Here is a 22359-nt window from a genome sequence, read left to right on the forward strand (position 1 = left end):
TGTTAAGCACAGTGCTTTGATGGGTCTGTGCGGTTCATATCGGATATTGAATTCCGACAACTCAATGGCCCAAGAAGATAACTGGCCTGCCAAGTCTGGTTTTTGTAGGATTTTCTGTATGGCGTGGTCTGTTCGAATGATGACGGTGTGGGATTGAAAGTACGATCGTAATCGGTGGGTTGCTATTATTAGTGTAAGGGCTATCTTCTCTACCATCTGGTATCGTGTTTCTAGATCTTGGAAGATGCAGCTTGTGAAGTATATGGGCTGCTGGGTGTTGTCCTTCTCTTAGGTATGGTTGGGGCCATATACACTATTCTTCCAGATTTGCATAAACCATCTATAAGAGAACCGTAGGTCACTGTATCAGGAACCATATTTCTCTTATGCATATCCTAAAAGAGATTCATTGCCTCATCCACTTTTTTACTCTTACATAATCCATTAATCATGATATTGTAGCTGTAAACGTTAGGTGTCACTTCTACCTTGGTAATAAGGTTGAATACATGTTTTGCATTCTTCACCTCGTTAACTAAGTAATACCCATCCATTAAAGTGTTGAGGGTAAAAATGTCAGGTTTCACATAAGCTCTCACCATCATAGCTAACACATTCTTGGCTTGTTTTATCCTTCCTTCTTTACACAAGGCATCAATGAGTATATTATAGGTAAAAATATTTGGTCTGATGTTATTTGATATCATCTCATTTGTGAAGTCAATTGCTTCTTGTAAATGATGTAGAATGCAATATCCATAAACCAGAGTAGTGCATGCTACAAGATCAGGAGAAATTCCCTTGGCAACCATTTCAGAATACAAATCAAAAGCCTCATTTGCAAGTCCATTTATGAATAGATGGTGAATAATTGTACTGTACATTACCACACCAGGTTTAATTGATCGAACTTCAATTATTCTGAGTAACTGTATGGCAGCTTTGGTTTCTCCAATATGGCACAATCCCTGGATCAAAGTCCCGTAACTGACTTCATTGAACCGAAATCCTTGTGCTACCATCTTGTCATGAAATCTGAATGCTTCCTTCAACTCACCTTTCTTACACAAACCTTTGACGAGTGTAGTTAAAGTTATGACATTTGGGTGATAGCCCAGTTTGAAAATTTTGGCTAATACAGAGAAAGCAAATGTCATTTGAGACAAGTGACATAAACAATTGATGAGGATGCTGAGAGTAATAAGACTATGGCGAATTCCCTTGATCTCCATTTGCTTAGAAAGGAAAATAACAGTAGGGTAGCGCTTCATCTTTGTAAGGCATCCCAAAATCTTATCAAATTCATATATGGGAGGAACATGACGCATTTGAATCATGCTATCGATTTGGAAAACAACGTGAGGAACATAGTGATCGTCAAGTAATGGGGTCTGAGTGTGAGAGCGAAAGGAAGAGAGGGAAGAAGGGTTTGAAAGAAATGGATGAAACTTGGGAATGGAAGAAGAAAGACCAAACCTTAAACTAGTTCTTGAGATCCACATCATTCTTACCTTAGGGAATGAGTAACCTGATCAGACTCTATTAATACGCATCTTTAACCCTAGGATGTCAACGAGGCGGGTAGTGTACGTGTAGTAGCTTTTTGGTATTTTATCCGCTGGATAAATATTCATCCTGTATCTGTACCTATATTCGTCGGGTATCCATTATACGGGTAACCGCCTAATTTTTTCATATCCACGAGTATCTACAAAATTATTTAAAAAAACAAATATTTAACCATAATTAGGGCTTGAATCAACAAGTCCATCTTCTCTGATTGATTCTTGAAAAACAAACTAATAAAAAGTCAGTAACAATTTATATTGTAGTTTATTTTTGAATGAAATATTAAAGAAATTACTAACTTCATCAATGTTCACATCTTGCAACATTATATAAAGTTTCATGTTGTCCAATTTTAATTTAGAAGAGCCTGAAAACATAAGTTCATTAAAAATTTCTAACAATCACTTAATTAAAATATCTAAATAAAAGTGTTAATTTCATTACCTTCCATATTGGTCCATAACTAGTCTTGAAGACACATAAATGCCACCACAATATTTGGAAGTAATCTACTCCGATGTGGGGTAAGAATCTGACCACCATTATTGAATGAAGACTCATAATGTTTTTAACTAATATATATATATATATATATATATATATATATATATATATATATATATATATATAAATGAAGGTATCAAAAATACTACGGGTACAGATACTATGATACCGTATCCGCTCCGTTAACATGTGGGTATCAAAAATACCTGTACCCCTATATAGCGAGTATCCATTTTTAATATCCGTTTTCTACCCGTTGCAGGTTTTATCCGCGGATACCTGCGGGTACGGATTATTTTCATTCCTACTTATAGTATATATAATATCTAAAACTTTGTTTTTATCTATCTATATATATGAATTAGTTAAAATTAACTTACGTATTTTTTTTATTTTCTTTGTGAGTTGATTTTAATTTACAGTGAAACTGAAAATTTTTATTGAGAAGTTTTTCTTTTATGTTAATATCTTAGAAAATTTTAATGATTTTGGAATATATATTATTTAATTCGAAAGAGTTATTTTATTATGTTATAATATATTTTATTATTTAGAGCGAATAAGAATTATATTTAAGGTCTTTTTTTATATAATTTTTAAGGATATTACTAGTAATATTTTTAAGGTATGAGATTTTATTTGAAAGATATAATAAAAAATTTTAATTTTAAGCAATAGAAACAAAAAGTATAAAAAAATAAATATGATACTTTGCAGTTATTATAATAATTATGTAAAATCTCTTACAAGTTTGTAGGATTTTAAGGATGAGAATGAAACCAAAAATAAGCAAGACAAGTGTACGAAGAGTTATTCTTTGTAAGGTGAGTAAATAGAATTAAAAGAATAAATAATATGGTGAGAAGTTTTTGAAGAAAAGATCTTAATTGTTAACCAAGGAGTATGATCCCACCAAATTTTTAACTTTTTTTTAAATATATTACATTGATGAAAATTAAATTAGATAGATTTTTATTTTTTTTATAAAATATAATATTTAATGTTAATTTATTATCTATCATTATAATATAAAAAGAAGACATTACAATATTTATTTATTTTACTTTTTAATTTTATTCATTTATATTTATTTTGCTTTCCTATGTGTATAGATTTTATTTTACTTTTTTATTTATTTATTTTATTTTAAATTTTTTTTATTCTTAATCTATTATAATATAATATAAAAAAGAATATATTAGAAAATTTATTTTATTAACCATTTTATTTAATTGAAAAAATTTCAAAAAGTTAGTTTTTTAATTATTTAATAATTTTAATTTTTAATATATTTATTTTGCTGTCACATATACATAAAGATTATTTTACTTTTTCATTTATTTATTTTACTTTTTAATTTATTCATTTATATTTATTTTGCTTCTACATATCATACGCGCATAGAATTTATTTTACTTTCTTATCCATTTATTTTATTTTTAAACTATTTTTTATTCTTAATTTTATCCTTTTGTCACTTATAATTAATTGGTCATTTAATAAATTATTAAAAAATATCTTATATTTAAATTATAAAAACTTATACTATTTTTTTCATTTTTTATTTTATATTTTTATGATTTACACTCCTATATAAAAATTCTCTCTGAAAATTTATTTTACAGTTTTATTTATTTGATTTGTTAAATAATATATTTTAGTTTGTCATTATAAAAAATATTCACTTTTTTAAAGTTGAATTTTTTTGTCAATAAATGTAATTTATCATTATAAAAAATAGAATATCTTACACCAATTTTTTTAAATTAAGTTTATTTTTAAAATGAATAAACATATAGTTGTCAATATATTTTACTTTTATTTTTTAAAATAACATTATTTAAAAATAAAATAATATATGTTTATTGATACTAAAATATAAAAATAATCGTGATGAAATAATTTTGTCTTAAAAAATTTATCAGTAAAAAATTATATTTATGATTTTTATATTAAATAATAATATAAATATTCTTAATATTAAATATTTTTCTTCTTTTTTATTATGTAAAAATTAAATTAATTGTATGTTTCAAAAAGTATGTTTTCCTATATTGTTTTAAAAAATTATATTTATAACCGAATAAATTAAAATATTATATTTAATAATTCATTTCAAAGATTTAAAAAATATATTTGTAATAAAAAAATCATATTTCTTAATATTATAATTTTTGTTTTACATTCTTTTAATTCATTTTTTACTATTTTTAACTTTAAAATGTAACAACTTGTAATTGTAGGGATTAAGTGTAAAGCCCAATTTTCTTTTCTGTCCTAACGTTTAAGGGTTGACCATAATCTGTTGGGCTTAAGGGCTGGCCCATAGGGTGCTAAGGCCCCTAAAGTTGTCAGGGTCTTCCATTCAGCCCTCATTCTTCCAAACACAACTCCCTACCACTCTCCCTTTCTTAACATAACGCTCTGCTAGGGTTTAACTCCGATCTTGGTCAAGTTGCTCAAGCTCAATATTGTTTTCCACTCCGTGTAAGTGATTCTCAAGCTCGTACCTACACTCTCTAAAACTTATTTCGTATTCTTCCTTTAGGGTTCCATATTAACCCCGTTCTTTTACTGGTCCGTTGTTCTTCCAGTTTCTAAGTTTGTTCCTCAAGCTTTTTGCACTCCGTAGTTGGTGTTGAAGCCCTTTGCTCCCCCTTTCCAGGTAAGGGAAGCTAGGCTTTACGGTTATTTATGTTTTTTGTATATTTTTCTGAGTTTAAGTCATATCCTTGAGGTGTACTCGTGATTTGATTGCTGGATATTGGTTAAAATGTGATTTTGGTGTTGTTTATGTGTTTTGCATGAGTGAACAGTGGTGAGCACTGGTTTTCTCGCCCAAGCGAGCCTGTCTCGCCTAGGCGAGACTAACAGAGGCTCGCCCAAGCCTTCCTACGCGAACTGTCGCTCAGGCAAGTCGTCTCCATTTTGAGCGAGGTGTAATCTCGCTTAGGCGAGAAGGGACTCGCCTAAGCGAGAATTCATAGGAGCCATTGTTCCACTGCTCGAGCTCTCGCCTAGGCGAGAAGGGACTCGCCTGAGCAAGAGGATCTCCCTCGCCTGAGCGAGATCTTCTAGCCTGAGCGAGACTGGGGCGAGTTGTGTGCTATAATGTGAATGGCCAATGATATGGTTGCTTGTTTGCCTGGCTTGAATACTTTACTTGAATGGTTTGAGGGATGATGCCTTGATTAATATATGAGGTTGAGGTGGAAATGATATATTGCTTTATTGTGTATGAGTTGGAAAGCATGAGTTGTATGATTGGTTGTTTATACATGATATTAGTATTATGGGAACTTTCTGATTGGTTGGTGAAACATGTACAAAGTGTGAGTAGGGCGTAATTCCATGACTCTTGTAGTGAGAGCTCTTGGTGGCGCCTCATCTGTTGGACATAATCCCATGGACCTTCCTAATGGGAGTCCCTGGTGGTGCCTCACCTATTGGACTTAATTCCATGAACCTCGTGGTGAGAGTTCATGGTGGTGCCTCAACATAAGGACGTAATTCCACGCGAGTATTGTGGTGGTGCCTCAAGGCCAGGATGTAATTCCATGAAGGCCACGTGGTGGTGCCTCTTGTAAGGGTGTAATTCCGCGAAGGCCTCGTGGTGACACCTCATTGCTAGGAAATAATTTCACTGCCTCGTGGTGGTGCCTCATTTTACATATCCGGATAAGTTAAGTCTTGGGGTCTCAAATGATTTGGTAACCTATGGGTGAATGCCTGCTATTTGTGTTTGACTTTGTAAATTGCATGTTGACTATTATGATATAAGATTCCTTTACACTAGCTTACCCTTTTGCTTGCTTGTGTGTTGTGTGTGGTTTTCTCTATTACGATGATCATCAATTCCATTGATGTGAGTAGATGTGAGAACCCCTGGCAGTGGTAATGATAATAGGGATGCTGGAGCTTGATGGATTGGGCCCACTATGGGCCCATCACTGAAGGATTTTATTAGTTATGATTCTCTTGTCCGTACAAGACCTAGTATATTTAATTTTATCAGTGTACTTTGTTTTGGGCCGTGTGGAGCCTCTTTTATGCAAAATGGGTATGTTTGGCGTACTGTGTACCTTCATACTCCAAACTCCGTAGTCTCTGAATATTCATGTATGTGACATTTTATTAATTTGAGGTTATCCAGTTTTTAGGATGTTACATTAAGTTTGATTTTAGTTAGTTAACTTTAATGCTAGATTTGGAATTTGTCCATTTCTTTAATAATTCATTTCAACAATTTAAAATATATATTTATAACTAAAAAAAGTTGCGCTACTTAATTTTATAATTTTTGTTTAGGTTTAAAAATTATATTTGTAATAAAAAAATAAACCACACTTCTTAATCCATGTTTTTTTAAAGATTAAAACTATACATATTTTTACAAAAAGAAAGTATTTAAAACTAAAATATTATCAATCCAGTTTTTTTAAAAGATAAATTAATTAATATCATTTATACAAATAATAAATTTGATTTTCTGGGACCAAATTTATTGTTTTATTTTTTATTTGATTGTACGTTTTGGGAGCATGAGCGCATTCCCTTGAATGCAAGTTTTGACGAGTACAATGAGAACATGAACACATTCTCATTGAGTGCATGCTGAAATGATAATTTTGGAGGTTCATGGAGTTTGGTTTAGGATTGTTACGTGCTGACAATTGTATCAGTTTGATAAATTACACAAGTAACACAGTGAACAGATTCAAATATCTTTCCCATGGAGAATAATGTAATTTAATAAAACTGGTTGTTTACTAATCAAAGGTAAAAATAACAAAACATTTTGGTTTATACTTATAAAAACTAAATTTAGAATTAAATGTAAAAAATAAATAGGAATTGGCACAATGGAAACAAATATCTTGATTGAGAAAAATATAAGACAAAAACTTTATCGGAATTTGGTTCCATGATCCAATTTAAAGCAAAAACACCAAACAATATTTTTCTAATTTCTACTATAGTATTCACACCTTATCTAACCAACCCTAATGTCTTAGCGACAAGTCTAAACTTTATTAAGAACCCTGATGTATTAGACTTTCCCTATCAAGAGTTCGCATTAATGATTAAAATTAAAATTCTGATATTATGAATGACCAATGATGAAGTCTATGTCTAGATCCACAATCAATTAATTGTCTACTTTATTTTAGATTCTAATATTGTGTCCAATAATTAGAACCACACAAATATGCAATCAATAATTATCATGCAGTTAAATCAAAGATAAAACACAAAAAGTGATGAAAAAGAATTATATTGAATGATAAATTCGTAGAGAATTAATAACACATTAAACCCAACTCCTATAAATGATGAAGTTAACTACTCCTAGACATACTTAACAGAAGATTGATGTTGAAATTAAGTGCCTTTAGCCTTCAAAAACCCTACTACCTTCAAGTGTAGATATATCAAGTTTATTTCTCTCCAAGCAAGTGTGTCTTTTGACCTCTGTTAGACCCTCAATTTATAAACATTAAGACATGCACGACTCGCTGGTCTAATCTAGCATGATTCGCTAGGCGAGTGATGATTAGCTAAGTTAATGGTGTGAAATTTGATTTGACCTTTAGTTTTGTATTTGATTTTGTACTACAACTCCCCTGTTGGATTTATCTTTTTTATCTTTTGGAACTCAATATTTTCGAATTATGTTCAATTCAGGACTTGAACTTGAGTAACTAACTTTGTGGATAACTAATACTATTAATAATCTTTGATTAATCAATATTCCGCTTATTATTGATAATCTTTCCAAATATTTGAGATTTTCACTTATTTGCATAATATAATTCACACATTTATATTTTTCACTTTTATTAATTAAAACCTGAAATATTAAATCAAATCCAAAAATAAAATAATAATATAACAAAAAAATAAAATAAAAACATGATAACGTCTATCATCAAGCGACACAATGCATGGTATAAAGGTGAATGGAGCCATGACCAAGAGTGCCATGATCCATGGTACGAAGGGGAATGAAGTCACGATCAGGAGTCTCATAATCCATTGAATGTAGACCTGAGTGTCATAATTTACTGAATGATTGTGTTTTGTGATGCATGTGATATGGATGTTATTTGATGAGAATCTTTATTATATTATCTTATCTTACCTTGTGTTTATGGTTGTTATTGCCTCATTTGATGATCATATCTTTATATCAGGAGTTAATGCATGTTGAAGAGGAAGCACAACACTGAAAGATAAGAGCTAGGACATGACTACGAGATGTGTAGGAGTTTTTCAGATTTTATTTCATTGTTATTTTACAATTATGTTAAATTAATTAAAATACCTTGATGTGAGACATAATTTCTTTCATACTCCGAGTTTAAAATAAATTAATAATGATTTTACTTTTAAAGTAATTATTTGAAATAAAATCATTATTGTTTGTGTAGCTGTACCTGTCAAAGAAAAAAAAAATGAAGTATAGCACATAAAAAGGTGATTTTTGTCAAAGTTTATTTTATTAAAAACAAAAGAATACATGTAGAGAAAGGAGAAAGGAAAAGATGGAAATTAGGGCAATCTATATTTTATTAAGAAAAGGGATTCAGATAAGAATATAAACGGAGAAAAAATATAAAGAAAAAGTAATCATAGAGAAAAATTGTAATACAATTTAGGAATTGTACTTTATATCGATTATTTTAATATCGGTATTTTATTGTCTGTAATATCCTGTTTTAATAATTTTTACGCTATCAAATAAAGTATCATATTATGATAATTCAAAAGCAGATGATAGGAATATGTCGATATAAAGTATCAATACAGTCATCCTTAAATAATCATATATGTACTGCCTATACATACAGCCTATACTAAGAAAAGGGGTTACAAAACACCCAACCATCTAAGCAAAACAAGAGTCAAGACTACTGCTGGAAACGCTCAGTCACAACTCAACTCCTATCCAAGAGGGGTGTGTCCTCACCTGCACTTTTAGCTGCTCATGCCAATCGTTAAGGGCGATAATTGCAAAAGAGAAAGACACACAGAATAAACATATGCAAGAAGGGTAAGCTAACTTAAATAAAGAGAAATCATGCAATTTAATAATTAAGCACCAATCAAGGTTTATCACATTTATCAGAATTGTTCAAATCGCTACCATCATAACATGTATTCACAATTCTAGACTCGATATCCAGATTATGTAAGTGACATTGGAGCTCTATGTGGCTTGCACCTGTGACGGTTCCCAAACTCTGCAGAGTTTTGGGCACAAGGGGTATTCACCCAACCACTCCCAAGGTAAGTCCCCTTCACGTTTATGACGGATCGGGTCCATAGACTATGACTTCCTGCTACTCCTCCCGACATAATTCATTATACTCTATATGAGTCTTAATGGTTATAGGAGCGTCAGGATACCACCAAATTGAGTCCTTATGTCCTTACATTCACTAAAACAATCATCTTTAAAATTTCCCTTGAAATCCTAATTCTATCACATTCTCATACAGACCAAATTCACACAATTCCATCACATTGACTATTATTCATAAAACTCACGTACAGGATAGACAATTATCACATCAATACACTTAGCACAGTTTCATTTAATCTAAATCAGGAAATCAATCAAATTCTGCAGTGAATCTCGCTCAAGCTAGAGGATTTCGCCTGAGCTAGAGAGTTGTCTCGCTTAGGGGAGCTGCTCTCGCTTGGGCGAGACCTCTTACAGTGACAACTCAACAATTCTGAGCGAATTCTCGCTCAGACTAAGCTGATTCGCTTAGACGAGAGGATCTCTCGCTCAAGCGACCCCAACTCGCCTAGGCGAGACCTCGCGCAGTGACATTTGCATCCCTCTAATATTTTCGCTCAGGCGAGAGCTGCTCGCCTGGGCGAAATTACTAGGATTCCCATCTGTTCTTCACATGCAGAGCCACGCAAATTCACCCAAAACTCAATTTCACACAATAAGCAGTTCCAAACATCAATTAAACACATGATCATGCAATCCAATCACTTAGAAACACATTTTACACGAAAATTGAGTGAAGAGTTAGCTTTCCTTACCTATTTTTGGTGAATGCTTTGGTTAAAGCAACTTAAAAGAGGAGAAGCAGAATTCCTTAGTTCAACCTAAAGAATTCATCATCAAGACACAGGGAAAGAAGGAACACTTGATCAAACTCAGAACAGAAAAAGAATTTCGAGTTTTAAGCTGAAATTGAACCCCAAAACGAAAATGGAAACTTATCTAGAGGGAGGGAAGCTAAGAGTGGAGACAGCAGGAGACTCTATTGAGGTCACTCTTCCAGAATTTGTTCCAATTGCAAGAGGAGGGATTTAGATAAAGAGTGCTTAAGGGTGACAGTGTAGAGAGTGGTGGTGAGACAAAAGAGAATAGGCAGGAGTGAGTGTATGGTTTCAGTGCTCTGAAATGGGAGATGAAAGAATAATAAAAGGGGTATCACATTTAGTCTTTTAATACTTTGTTTCAACTTTAAAATTTAATCATTTTTAATTAAATAGTATTTATAAATTATTAATTTGGACCGATATACATGTACAAATTTTTTTAATGAATAATTATTATATAAATCTAATAATTTACTACTTGTAAATATTAATTATAGTTACTACTTGCAAATATTAATGATAGTTAGTAAGAGTTAGAGAATTTGAATTAATTGGACTAAAACAAAGTTGTTGATGATTAAAATTTGATGTAAAAAAGATTTAAAATAAATAAATTTAAGTTTTTATTTAAATGAGTTACAAAGATCTCATATTTCTCTTTTATGGCTCAATCTCAAAATAATAGTGTATTGAAAATTGCATCCGAATAATTTTCCCATCATTAATAAAATATTATTGCTGGTTAACAAGTCAACTCAAAATAAATTTGAAAATACTTTATATGTAATAAATCTAAGAATAATTAAAATTTGTCAAGTAAATGACAATACGAGAACATAAAAAATAAACACATAATAAATGTAATTATTTAAATAATTTAAGTCATTTTCTCTCTTTTATTTGTATGCATTACTCATTAACGGCACCTAAGAAAACTCACACAAATGTACTTTATTTTCAACTAGTCCATTTGCAAAAAGCAAAAAAAAATTAAAAAAGCACTAAAAAGCTACATTTCGCATAATATATCAATAAGGCTTGAAAAACATTTTAAAAGAAAGTGAAAGAAAATCTTTTTAAAAAAGCTCAAGCAACAAAGTATTAGCCAAAACCACCAAATGTTACACCCATAGAATAAAAGATACCAAAAAATTAAAAAAATTAATATATATATATATATATATATATATATATATATATATATATATATATATATATATATATATATATAAAAGGTGATTTATTCATTGTTATATTTGAAAGAGATTTTTTTATTGTGATAAGAGTTAAAAATGTATATTAATTATTTTAAAAGAATAATTTTATTTAAAAGAGTATGATTAGAGATATATTGGTTGTTAATTAGATATTTAAAAGAATAATTTTATTTAAATGAATTTTATTGACGTGTATAGTCTATTATAGATTTTTTTTTGTTAAGTACTTCTTCTACCGTTCTAAGTACAATTTTTTTTTTCTTCATCAAACACAAACACTGAATTCTTATTATGTTTTTTTTTTTTAATTTTCAAATTACTTGCTGCTGAATTATATTTTTTTTTATGAACAAATTCTTAACGACCTTTTTTCTAGTTTTATAGATTTTTATATTTATTTATAATAAATTACTTTATTAAAAATTTAAATTCTTTATAAATTTAATAAATATATTTACTTTAATAACTATAAATTAATTGGAAATAAAAGATTTGAAGAGTTATTATAATAAATAAAATAATTTAAGTATACTGTAATTATGGTAATAGAAAAATTGTCATAATAATTTGATAAATTTATATTTATTTGATTAAAATAATTTATATAATAAAAAGAATTGTATAATAAGTTAGAAAAACAAAATTAAATAATAACAATATGATTGTAGGTGGAAATATTTGAAAAAAAAAGTTAATGTAAAGTTAAAAATTAATAATATGAACGTAAAATATTTAGGTTATTTATAAAAAGAATTATTTAAAGAAAATATTAAAAAAGTATAGAATTTCTTTAAAAAGGTTTTATTTAAAAAAATATATAAATTTAAAATATAGCAAAGTATAAAAATTCTCAATAGAAAAAAAAAAATTTAATTTGTCAATAATTTTCTCTAAATAATTTTTTAATAAATAAACCTAACTAAATATTTAGTTGTTTTAAAACCAATATTTATCAGATGAATTTGATTTATTTAGTGTGACTAAATAAGTCCAATTCTTTTACCTAGGTGTCATCTACAGTAATCTAATAGCCTATATTTAGTTCAGAATATGATCCTTAATGTTCAGTTTTAACTCTTAGATGGAATGTAGTTAAATACAAGCACTTAAGTTCATTTTATGTTTTACAATTTGAAATAAAAGCTCTAAATGTGGTCAGAGATTCGACCGTTATGTTTGAAATCTAAGAGTACTCAGTGTAATGCTACAGTTTAGGAGTGTAAGAAGAAAAAAAGAAGAAGAAAAAAGTAAGGAATGGGGAGAGCAACAGAAGAACCAAAATTCGACTATGAAGCTCTCAGAAAAGCTCGTATGTTAGAGAATCAGGCATGTTTGAGGTTTTGACAACGTTGTCTGTAGTTGAAAGTACTCACAGTTATATTATGTTTTTGTCTGATGAACATGGTGTTTTTATGCAGGCTAGGTTGAAGTCTCTGGGTGTTGGAAAAACAGTTTCTGAGCTTAGAAAACAGGTTAAGGAACAACGACCACCTCGTCGTAGCTACCAAAAGAAAGTCTACGGTCTCACCCCTTTGCGTCGTTCTCTTAGAATCAGCAACAACCTTACGCCACCACAATCTACTTCCACACCTCTTTCAACACCAAAACAAGGTTTAGCCTTTTATTTATGTTTTTATGATAAATATAAAATACTTCTTTTATGAACATTGGGTTGGAAATTAATGTTTTTTTTGTGACAGATAAGGTAACTTTGTCTGGGGAGAAAAAAGAGAAACAGAGACCTGCCAATGCTCCTCTTGTGAACCTAAGCGATGCTGATCTTCTGCTTTCATCAGAGAATTCTGGTAGGCGGTGTAATAGCAAAGGCAGAGGTAGTATCTACAATCCAGTTTTGGGAATATGCTGCCATTTTTGCAGGTTCATTTTCTCAGCTCTCTTAACAACAATCATAGATTAATGTATTTTTTTTTCTGTAAGTTAAGGATCACAAATTCTACACAGTCTGTGGCATATGCTTTATATAATTATACTGGAAGCTAATGTAAAAAGGTGATAGTCACTGCATGAAAAATTGATTGATAAGTAAAAGGTTTAGTATGAAGCTCTCTGTACATGAACAAGTGTGTTGTATTTGGGATAGATGATGATGATGATGATGATGACATTGCAATGTAAAACACAAATGCAGGCAAAAGAAATTGTGTGGTGAAGAAGACTGCAAGAGATGTGGCAACTTTGATGTGAATGAACCATGCCTGGGTCAGATTTAAAATGATTTTATTTTGTGTATTTTGTGCTAGTTCCACAATATTTTTGACAGTTTAAGAATGCTTTTTTGTACCAGGAAAAACTGATTGTTCTGTCTGTCACTCTAGCACGGGTGTTTTTTGTAGAGCCTGTCTCAAGGTTCGATATGGAGAAGGTAAGAAACAATGGTTAAACCAAAGTTAGGTAGCTAAACAAGGAAAAAAGATTAAAATTGAATTACAATAAAATGGTTGGCGTCACATGCAGTTTGGTTGTTGTTCAGAAAGATAAATGCAAATTCACTATTTTCTGTTTTAGAAATTGAGGAAGTGAGAGAGAAGAAGGGATGGATGTGTCCACATTGCATAGAAGAACAAGGAACAAAGCCTTATTGGATATGTAACAGGTACATCCATTATATTTTAGCTCTTACTTTTTCATTTGGGTTTGGACACAGTAAATAGAAACATGCAGAAACAAAGTGTTCAGTGCAAAGTTCCTTTTTGAGGCACTTAAAAAAACTTTATGTAAAGTCTCTTTTTGCTGTAATTGATAATTAGTTCAATATGCCTGAGGAAGCGAAAGATGCCTCCAACTGGAATAGCAGTATTTAAAGGTTAGTTCTTTTTCCATTCTCACCTCCTTTTTGTTGTTGTAATTGATGTATATTTTTGTACTGAGTATGTGATTTTTCTTTTGATCGACTGAAATGATGAAGCTCGTGAAATGGGATATAAATCAGTGGCACATCTACTAATGGAAGAACTTAAACTTGGAAAATGCAAGTGATGATTGTATTGTATTCAAGAGTTGGTTGATCTTAATTTATTAATATTCAAGCCTAAGGTTAGACTTCAATTGTCACTTTTGTAACATTCTCTAGTGTAACTCTATACCCGTAGTGTCTTCTGCAACCTGATAAAAAAAATCCGAAATTTATATTTCATTCATTTATCAGTAGGCATCTTTTCATTGCATTGAAGCTTATTTGCATAATTTAAAAATTGTAATGAGTTAAATCATTATCAAAAAAGTAACAAAGTATGATAGTAGCCTTCCTCAATGATGTTCTTATGTGATAGAGAATCACTAAAAGTACAATGAACTTGGAAAAACGAAGACATCAGGATTTACACATTGCGATCATTGATTCCAACCCCTCTACTAATCATTTAAACAAATTCTACAATAAAAATCCAATTTCAAGGAACACAGAAGTTTGATAGCAATCAAAATGCAGGGGAAAATTTAAAGAAATATCAACTCTTTGCATCGAATATGCAACAAGGAAAACATCAAAGAGGGTCACTCCATGAACCAAGTCCTCTGTTCCAACATATAGGAAAGGTATAACTTGATATGGAAATGAGGTTTAACCTTTTATGATTTCAACAAGCCTCTAGATATCATTTCACGAAGAAATGTATCTGCCTTATCAGTCTCATCCTTTTCAAAGAGAGCCGTAATAATTATCTCAAAAGCTATTGCATCTGGCAAGCAACCATTGTTTTCCATTTTTGACCATAAGTTCAATGCCTCGTCAACCAAACCCTTTTTACAAAAACCATGGATCATAATACTATAACTACGTACATCTAAAGGGTAGCCTTTAATTAAAAGATCTTGAAAGATCTCTTGTGCCTTCTCAAGTCTTCCCCCTTTGCACATTCCATCAATAAGTATGTTCCAGGTGTACATATCCGGTTGAATTCCCTTTTCCATCATTGTCTTCAATAATTCAAATGCCTTGTCTAAATGATAGTTTTTGCATAAAGCATCTATCAAGCAAGTGTAAGTGATTACATCCGGTTGTTGGTTTCTATCATGCATCTCATAAATAAGATCCCAAACATAAGCTATTCTTCCAGATTTGCATAAACCATCTATAAGAGAACTGTAGGTCACTGTATCAGGAACCATGTTTCTCTTATGCATATCTTGAAACAGATTCATTGCCTCGTCCACTTTTTTACTCTTACATAATCCATTAATCATGATACTGTAGCTGTGAACGGTAGGTGTCACTCCTAACTTAGTAATAAGGTTGAATACATGTTTTGCATTCTTCACCTCGTTAACTAAGTAATACCCATCCATTAAACTGGTGAGCGTAAAAATGTTAGGTTTCACATAAGCTCTCACCATCATAGCTAACACATTCTTGGCTTGTCTTATCCTTCCTTCTTTACACAAGGCATCAATGAGAATACTATAAGTATAAATATTTGGTCTGATGTTATTTGATATCATCTCATTTATGAAGTCAATTGCTTCTCGTAAATGATGTAGAATGCAAAATCCATAAACCAGAGTAGTGCATGTTACAATAGTAGGAGAAATTCCCTTGGCAACCATTTCAGAATACAAATCAAAAGCCTCATTTGCACGTCCATCAATGAATAGATGGTGAATAATTGTATTGTACATTACCACATTAGGTTTAATTGATCGAACTTCAATTATTCTGAGTAACTGTATGGCAGCGTTGGTTTCTCCAATATGGCACAATCCCTGGATCAAAGTCCCGTAACCAACTTCGTTGAACCGAAATCCTTGTGCTACCATCTTGTCGTGAAAGTTGAGTGCTTTTCTCACCTCACCATTTGTACAGAGACCTCGCATGAGTGTAGTTAAGGTTACGACACTTGGGTGATAGCCCAGTTTGAAAATTTTGCCGAATATTGAGAAAGCAAATGTCATTTGAGACAAGTGACAGAAACAATTGATGAGGATGTTGAGAGTAACAAGGTTATGGTGAATTCCCTTGATCTCCATTTGCTTAGAAAGGAAAATAATAGTAGGGTAGCGCTTCATCTTTGTAAGGGATCCCAAAATCTTACCAAATTCATACATGGGAGGAACAGGGCGTGTACGAATCATGCTTTCGAATTGGAAAACAGCTTGATGAACATAGTGATCCTCAAGTAATGGGGTCTGAGTGTGAGAGCCAAAGGAAGAGAGGGAAGAAGGGTTTGAAAGAAAAGGATGATACTTGGGAATGGAAGAAGAAAGACCAAACCTTAACCTAGTTCTTGAGATCCACATCATTTTTTTACCTTACGGAATGAGTAACCTGATCTGACTCTGTTAATACTCATCTATAAGCACATCTTTATTTTTTCCATATTTATAAATCATTTAAAGTTTAAAAGTAGTAATAAAATTGAAAAAATAAAACTGTATATTTTTATAAATATATAATTAGAGATAAAATAAATTTTAGTTATTGAAAAAAAATAGCATAAATAATAGTTCGTAAATAATATTATGAGTAATTATTTAAATTTGAATAAGTAATTAGAAGAGTAATTTTTTATAATAAGTAATTATTTGAATTTAAAAAATTAGTTACAAAAATGATAAAACGGAAGAATAATTATTAAAATTTAAAAACTAGTAATAAAAAATAAAAAATTGTAAAAATAAAAGGGGACACGAGAAGGTGTATGGTTTTCATATATAACTATAATTATAAATATATAATTATAGAAATAAGTAATCGTGGACACAAATAATGTATTTTTATATATAGTTAGTGATAGAACATTTAAGTAACATGGAGCTGCGGCTCCCCAAATTTTTTGAAATTTATTTTTTATATATACTTATATATTTTTTAAATTATATTTATACATTATTTATATTAAATTTATATTATGGAAAAAATAATAATAAATCAAAAATAAAATAAAAAATTTAATAGATTCTTTTTAGAATGTTTCTCAAATTAGTATAAATTCTAATTATAATTTTAGAGATTTTTTTGTGAAATGGATATAAACTCTAATTATAATTTTTTCCAAATTAGTATAACTCTTAATTATGAAATTTAGGGATTTTGTATTTTCCGTTGTCTATGGTAAATTTTTTAAAGTTTTGAATTTATACAGTGTTGTTGCTTATTTAATTAAGGTGGTATGAGTTTTATTATGTTTTGCGATGTAGATGTGATAATTATGATGTGTGAATATAAATTTTATCTTTTCTAAATAAGTGAGAGATGATAAATTTATATTAGAAAGATTATGATAAAGAGTAAAAGAATTGATACTTTTTTTTTTAAAGAAAAATGTTTATGATAAAGATAAGAAATAATACATCTATGTTAACTAAACTTAAGAAATCTCATGAGAACCAAGAATAATCATATTTTTTTGCATTCTACTAATATGTGTGTTTGTTTTAATTATGAAATTTATGAATTTTGTGTTTTCCGCTTCTATGGTAAATTTTTTAAAGTTTTGAATTTATATAGCGTTGTTGTTTATTTAATTAGGATGGTATGAGTTTTGTTATGTCTTGCGATGTATATGTGATAATTATGATGTGTGAATATAAATTTTATCTTTTTTTAAATAGGTGAGAAGTGATAAATTTATATGAAAAAGATTATGATAAAGAGTAAAAGAATTTATTCTTTTTGTTTAAAGAAAAATGTTTGTGATAAAGATGAGAAATAATACATCTACATTAACTAAACTTAAGAAATCTCATGAGAACCAAGAATTCATGATATAATATCAAATGATAGTCATATTTTTTTGAATTTTACTAGCTTGTTTTAATTATGAAATTTAGGAATTTTGTGTTTTCCGCTACTATGATAAATTTTTTAAAATTTTGAATTTATACAATGTTGTTGCTTATTTAATTAGGATGATATGAGTTTTGTTATGTCTTGCGATGTAGATGTGATAATTATGATGTGTGAATATAAATTTTATCTTTTTTTAAATAGGTGAGAAGTGATAAATTTATATGAAAAAGATTATGATAAAGAGTAAAAGAATTTATTCTTTTTGTTTAAAGAAAAATGTTTGTGATAAAGATGAGAAATAATACATCTACATTAACTAAACTTAAGAAATCTCATGAGAACCAAGAATTCATGATATAATATCAAATGAGTCATATTTTTTTGAATTCTACTATTATATGTGCTTGTTTTAATTATGAAATTTAAGAATTTTGTATTTTCTGCTGCTATGATAAATTTTTTAAAGTTTTGAATTTATACAGTGTTGTTGCTTATTTAATTAGGATGGTATGAGTTGTATTATGTCTTGCGATAGATGTGATAATTGTGATTTGTGAATATAAATTTTAGTTTTTTCTAAATAGGTGAGAGGTGATAAATTTATATTAAAAACATTATGATAAAGAGTAAAAGAATTGATTTTTTTTAAAGAGAAATGTTTGTGATAAAGATGAGAAATAATACATCTACGTTAACATAACTTGAGAAATCTCATGAAAACCAAGAATTCATGATATAATAGCAAATGATAATCATAGGGAACAAAGAAACTTTTTTTAACTAAAAATATTTATATATAAAAAATCTACACTGTGTGTTTAGGTTTAGGAGTGTAAGAAGAAAAAAACAAAGTGAGGAATAGAGAGAGTGACAGAACAACCAAAATTCGAAAATTAGACTGTTAAACTCTCATAAAGGCTTAGAGAATCAAACCTGTTGAGATTTTGACTTGTCATTGAAAGTACTCACAGTTATGTTAGTTATATTATGTGTATATCTAATGAACATCGTGTTGTTATGCAGGCTAGGTTGAAGTCTCTAGATGTTGGGAAAACTGTTTCTCAGCTTCAAGACAACAAGTCAAGAAAAAGAAAAAACCAGTGTATTGACCAAAAGAAGGTTTATGTCTCACCTATATTTAGGAGGAGAGTAAAACACCATAGTTTATTATGAAAAACTCAAACTTGAGATAATTGATAATTATTTGAACGCAAACAACTGATAATTTCAGAAGCCAAAAAACAGGTTCTAAACCAGAATATGCAAACAAGATGTCTACCTCATTGCTATGCCACTCAGACAACATCACTCAACTGAAAACTCATACAACATTGTGTGTTGATACTTCTCCCCCGGACGAACCACAACAGATGGAAAATTTGGCTGGTTTATGGCATTAGGGAATCCCTGTGTCTCCAGACATAACCCTGCATGTTTTTCATATACAGCACCTCCTTTTCCTACAACACCATTAACATAGTTTCCAGTGTAAAATTGCACACCAGGTGCACTTGTCCACAAGTTAAGTACTCTTGAACTTGATGGATCCCTAACTTTTGCAACATGCCTCAAACCATCTTTCTCTTCTCCACAATCCAGCACAAAATTGTGGTCATATCCCAATCCAACCTCACTGATATTGTTCCCTATTCTTTTCTCAGATGTAAAATCAAAAGGGGTGCCCTTCACTGGCTTGATTTCACCGGTCGGCACGGTATTCTCATCTACCGGAGTTAAATGATTAGCCCATATCTGAATTGAATGGTCAAGTACATTCCCTGAGTTGTGACCAGCTAAGTTCCAATAGGTATGCTGAGCTAAGTTAACTATGGTGGGTTTGTCCTTTGGTATTCCTTCCATGTCAAGCCTCAGAGTTGTGTTTGAGGTGAGTGTGTAAGTGGCTGTAAAAGTGATATCCCCAGGATAACCTTGTACAACAGAAAACAAAAGCTGAATCAAGGAAAAACAAAGAAAAAGAGATTAATGATGCTTGAAAGTGAGGAAGAAAGAGAGAACAAACACTACCTTCTTCTCCATCTTGACTGTGATACTTAAAAGTGATTGAAGGGGTTTCTCCTTTTTTATGCTCAACTACCTCCCATACCCTCTTATCAAACCCAACATTTCCACCTGAAATTTGGAGAGTGGATAAAGGGGTCATGAAAACAGCAAACAAAGTTAATGCATTTGTGAATTTCTTATTTAGAAAACTCTAGAGACTTGTGTTAGTTCAAAATTAAAGTCCTTCTGCAGAATCATGTTATCAGTGAAAACAGCACAAAATAACATCTATCCATCATCATTGGATAGTCCATCATCCTTGAAAATAACAAGTAGTGTTTTTCTTGACAAAACCACACACAACCTTTATTTTCAAAGCGTAGTTTTCAATGGAATGGAGGAAATAGTGAGTGATCATATGCATATTGTTAAAAGTTCAAGGTGAGTTGGAAGTCACACATGGGATAAAATTGAGAAAGATGACTAATATATAAGTAGAAAGACCCATAAACTTAAGTTTTGGATTGGAAGTGGTGTTCTGGTCTTTTATACAGACATGTTCACAACTCATTGGTACCAAATCTTCTCTTTCCCCTCATAAAAACCTCACACATATATTTCAGCCCAAACATTTCATGATCTAGTACTTCAGATGGCAAAAGACTTTCTTTTTTTAACTTGAATCATAATAAAAGAACAGAAAAATCTGAAAGGATTAGCTTAACTACACAAGGCACAATTGGAGATTTCACTAATGAAGAGTATGAAAACACAGAATTGATACCATGGAGACTGTTTGGAGGTTTGTTCAGAGGCAAAGAGTACTGAACCCCGTCAAGTGTAAACTTGCCATCCTTGATTCGGTTTGCAACCCGACCCACAATGCAGCCAAAATATGGAGAAAGACCTTTCTGCTTGCAAGCGACATAATTCAGTAAATCAATCATCAGAAAGAAACTGAAGATTATACACATAATACACGAAGCAGAAAAAGATAATCTTAAATTAGATGAGAGTACACTAACTGTGCAAAGGTTTCTTATATTGTCATCAATCACATACTGTGTCATACATGGTAAAAGTGTTAGCTTTTACAAGAATTGTACTTCAATTGTCTAAATCAACTCCAAAATTTAACCAATGAGGAATCTCTGACACTCCCTCATGTCAAGGGCGAAACATTTCAATCATGAATTTTACAAGATGAAAACATTTGCAAGTGATCCAATATGTGTATATAATCTCTAACACTCCCTCACGAGATGAATTTAGAATTTGAGTTTAAACCTATTTCAATCCTAAAAATCATCTGATTAAACTCAGGAGAGAGAGATGATTACTTGAATGCAAACAACTGAGAAGTTCAGAAGCCAAAAATCAGGTTCTAAACCATAATATGCAAACTTATCTGTTATTTTGGCTATATATCATTATTCAACATGGAAGTTAATGGAAATTAAACTAAACTCTTTTGTACATTGTCCCTCTTAAAGAACTTTTATGCAAAACCTTCTTTTTTAACAAAGCGAACTAATAACTTAAAAAAAATAAGTATGAAATCTGAATAAATAAGAATGACAATAGGCACATTGGAGTCACAAAAAGATCACTTTCATGGATTCTCACAGGGCACCCATCATTTTATAGTTTAAACCAGAAAGGTAGAATCTTGAAAAGGACACATGATACCCATCAACCAAACAATCCTTTCTAAGCAAAAACAAAACCACCCATTAACGATTGACGCCAGAATTTCAATAAAAGAAATCGAAAAATTAAACTGGACCTGATAGGATTCAACAGAGTCGAGGCCAAGAACGACGTCGGATAACACACCTTCAAAATAGAGAGCATGTCACGGATCAGTAAAACGCAAACATGATTGAAGGTAACGAAAAGCTGAAAATGAGGAATTGGAACGGAAAAAAAAAAACCATCTTTTCCGGGAACAGATAAGGAGATGATGGTGCATCCGAGATTGGTGAGGAGAATCTTCATGCTGCCATTGCTGAGCTCGAAGGTCTCTGGTTTGGGGCTCTGATCCGCCATTGGAATTGAAGAGAGAGAGAAAAAAGAGTATGAATGTGACTGAAGTGATGAGATTGAATAACATGTATATAAGAACAGATCCAACTTAACATTAACTGCTACGGTACGAGGTAATAATAACCAACAATGTTTCACCAGCTGTTACAA

The 22359-nt window shown here is 30.7% G+C and overlaps 4 protein-coding genes and 1 long non-coding RNA gene across 6 annotated transcripts; 2 read left to right on the top strand and 3 right to left on the bottom strand.

Moving 5' to 3' along the window:
• Window positions 1-395: 395 nt before the first annotated feature.
• On the bottom strand, window positions 396-1505 carry LOC114182025 (pentatricopeptide repeat-containing protein At1g12775, mitochondrial-like). The gene has a single exon (XM_028068767.1). It carries the CDS (start codon window positions 1503-1505, stop codon window positions 396-398), a length of 1110 nt encoding a protein of 369 aa, XP_027924568.1.
• A 2961-nt stretch (window positions 1506-4466) lies between these two features.
• Window positions 4467-6202, top strand: LOC114181990. Its single transcript, XR_003603993.1, has 3 exons — window positions 4467-4560; window positions 4668-4738; window positions 5947-6202. It is a non-coding gene; the product is annotated as an uncharacterized LOC114181990 (long non-coding RNA).
• Window positions 6203-12562: 6360 nt separating this feature from the next.
• LOC114181989 (cell division cycle-associated protein 7-like) lies at window positions 12563-14579 on the top strand. The gene is made up of 8 exons (XM_028068727.1): window positions 12563-12743; window positions 12836-13028; window positions 13118-13295; window positions 13567-13637; window positions 13723-13800; window positions 13944-14031; window positions 14186-14241; window positions 14344-14579. The coding sequence occupies exons 1-8, from the start codon at window positions 12672-12674 to the stop codon at window positions 14412-14414; spliced, it is 807 nt and encodes a 268-aa protein (XP_027924528.1). The 5' UTR covers window positions 12563-12671; the 3' UTR covers window positions 14415-14579.
• A 104-nt stretch (window positions 14580-14683) lies between these two features.
• On the bottom strand, window positions 14684-16685 carry LOC114181987 (pentatricopeptide repeat-containing protein At1g12775, mitochondrial-like). Its single transcript, XM_028068723.1, has one exon. It carries the CDS (start codon window positions 16671-16673, stop codon window positions 15006-15008), a length of 1668 nt encoding a protein of 555 aa, XP_027924524.1. The 5' UTR covers window positions 16674-16685; the 3' UTR covers window positions 14684-15005.
• A 2582-nt stretch (window positions 16686-19267) lies between these two features.
• Window positions 19268-22359, bottom strand: LOC114181988 (aldose 1-epimerase). 2 transcript variants are annotated; one of them, XM_028068725.1, is made up of 6 exons: window positions 22098-22359; window positions 21950-21999; window positions 21189-21224; window positions 20948-21074; window positions 20188-20292; window positions 19268-20090 (listed from the first exon to the last, which is right to left on the bottom strand). In XM_028068725.1, the coding sequence occupies exons 1-6, from the start codon at window positions 22210-22212 to the stop codon at window positions 19468-19470; spliced, it is 1056 nt and encodes a 351-aa protein (XP_027924526.1). In that variant the 5' UTR covers window positions 22213-22359; the 3' UTR covers window positions 19268-19467. The 2 variants fall into 2 exon arrangements, with proteins under 2 accessions (XP_027924526.1, XP_027924527.1); XM_028068726.1 differs by lacking the exon at window positions 21189-21224.

This window comes from Vigna unguiculata, chromosome 4 (assembly GCF_004118075.2).
Source record: "Vigna unguiculata cultivar IT97K-499-35 chromosome 4, ASM411807v1, whole genome shotgun sequence".
Taxonomy (NCBI): domain Eukaryota; kingdom Viridiplantae; phylum Streptophyta; class Magnoliopsida; order Fabales; family Fabaceae; genus Vigna; species Vigna unguiculata.

Coding starts and splice junctions, on each gene's coding strand:
- LOC114182025 (XM_028068767.1), bottom strand. CDS start 1,505: ATGATGTGGATCTCAAGAACTAGTTTAAGGTTTGGTCTTTCTTCTTCC.
- LOC114181988 (XM_028068725.1), bottom strand. CDS start 22,212: ATGGCGGATCAGAGCCCCAAACCAGAGACCTTCGAGCTCAGCAATGGC. Junction 22,000..22,097: donor ATCTGTTCCCGGAAAAGATG/GTTTTTTTTTTT, acceptor TCTATTTTGAAG/GTGTGTTATCCGACGTCGTT. Junction 21,075..21,188: donor ATATAAGAAACCTTTGCACA/GTTAGTGTACTC, acceptor GCTTGCAAGCAG/AAAGGTCTTTCTCCATATTT.
- LOC114181989 (XM_028068727.1), top strand. CDS start 12,672: ATGGGGAGAGCAACAGAAGAACCAAAATTCGACTATGAAGCTCTCAGA. Junction 12,744..12,835: donor CTCGTATGTTAGAGAATCAG/GCATGTTTGAGG, acceptor GTTTTTATGCAG/GCTAGGTTGAAGTCTCTGGG. Junction 14,032..14,185: donor CCTTATTGGATATGTAACAG/GTACATCCATTA, acceptor ATTGATAATTAG/TTCAATATGCCTGAGGAAGC.
- LOC114181987 (XM_028068723.1), bottom strand. CDS start 16,673: ATGATGTGGATCTCAAGAACTAGGTTAAGGTTTGGTCTTTCTTCTTCC.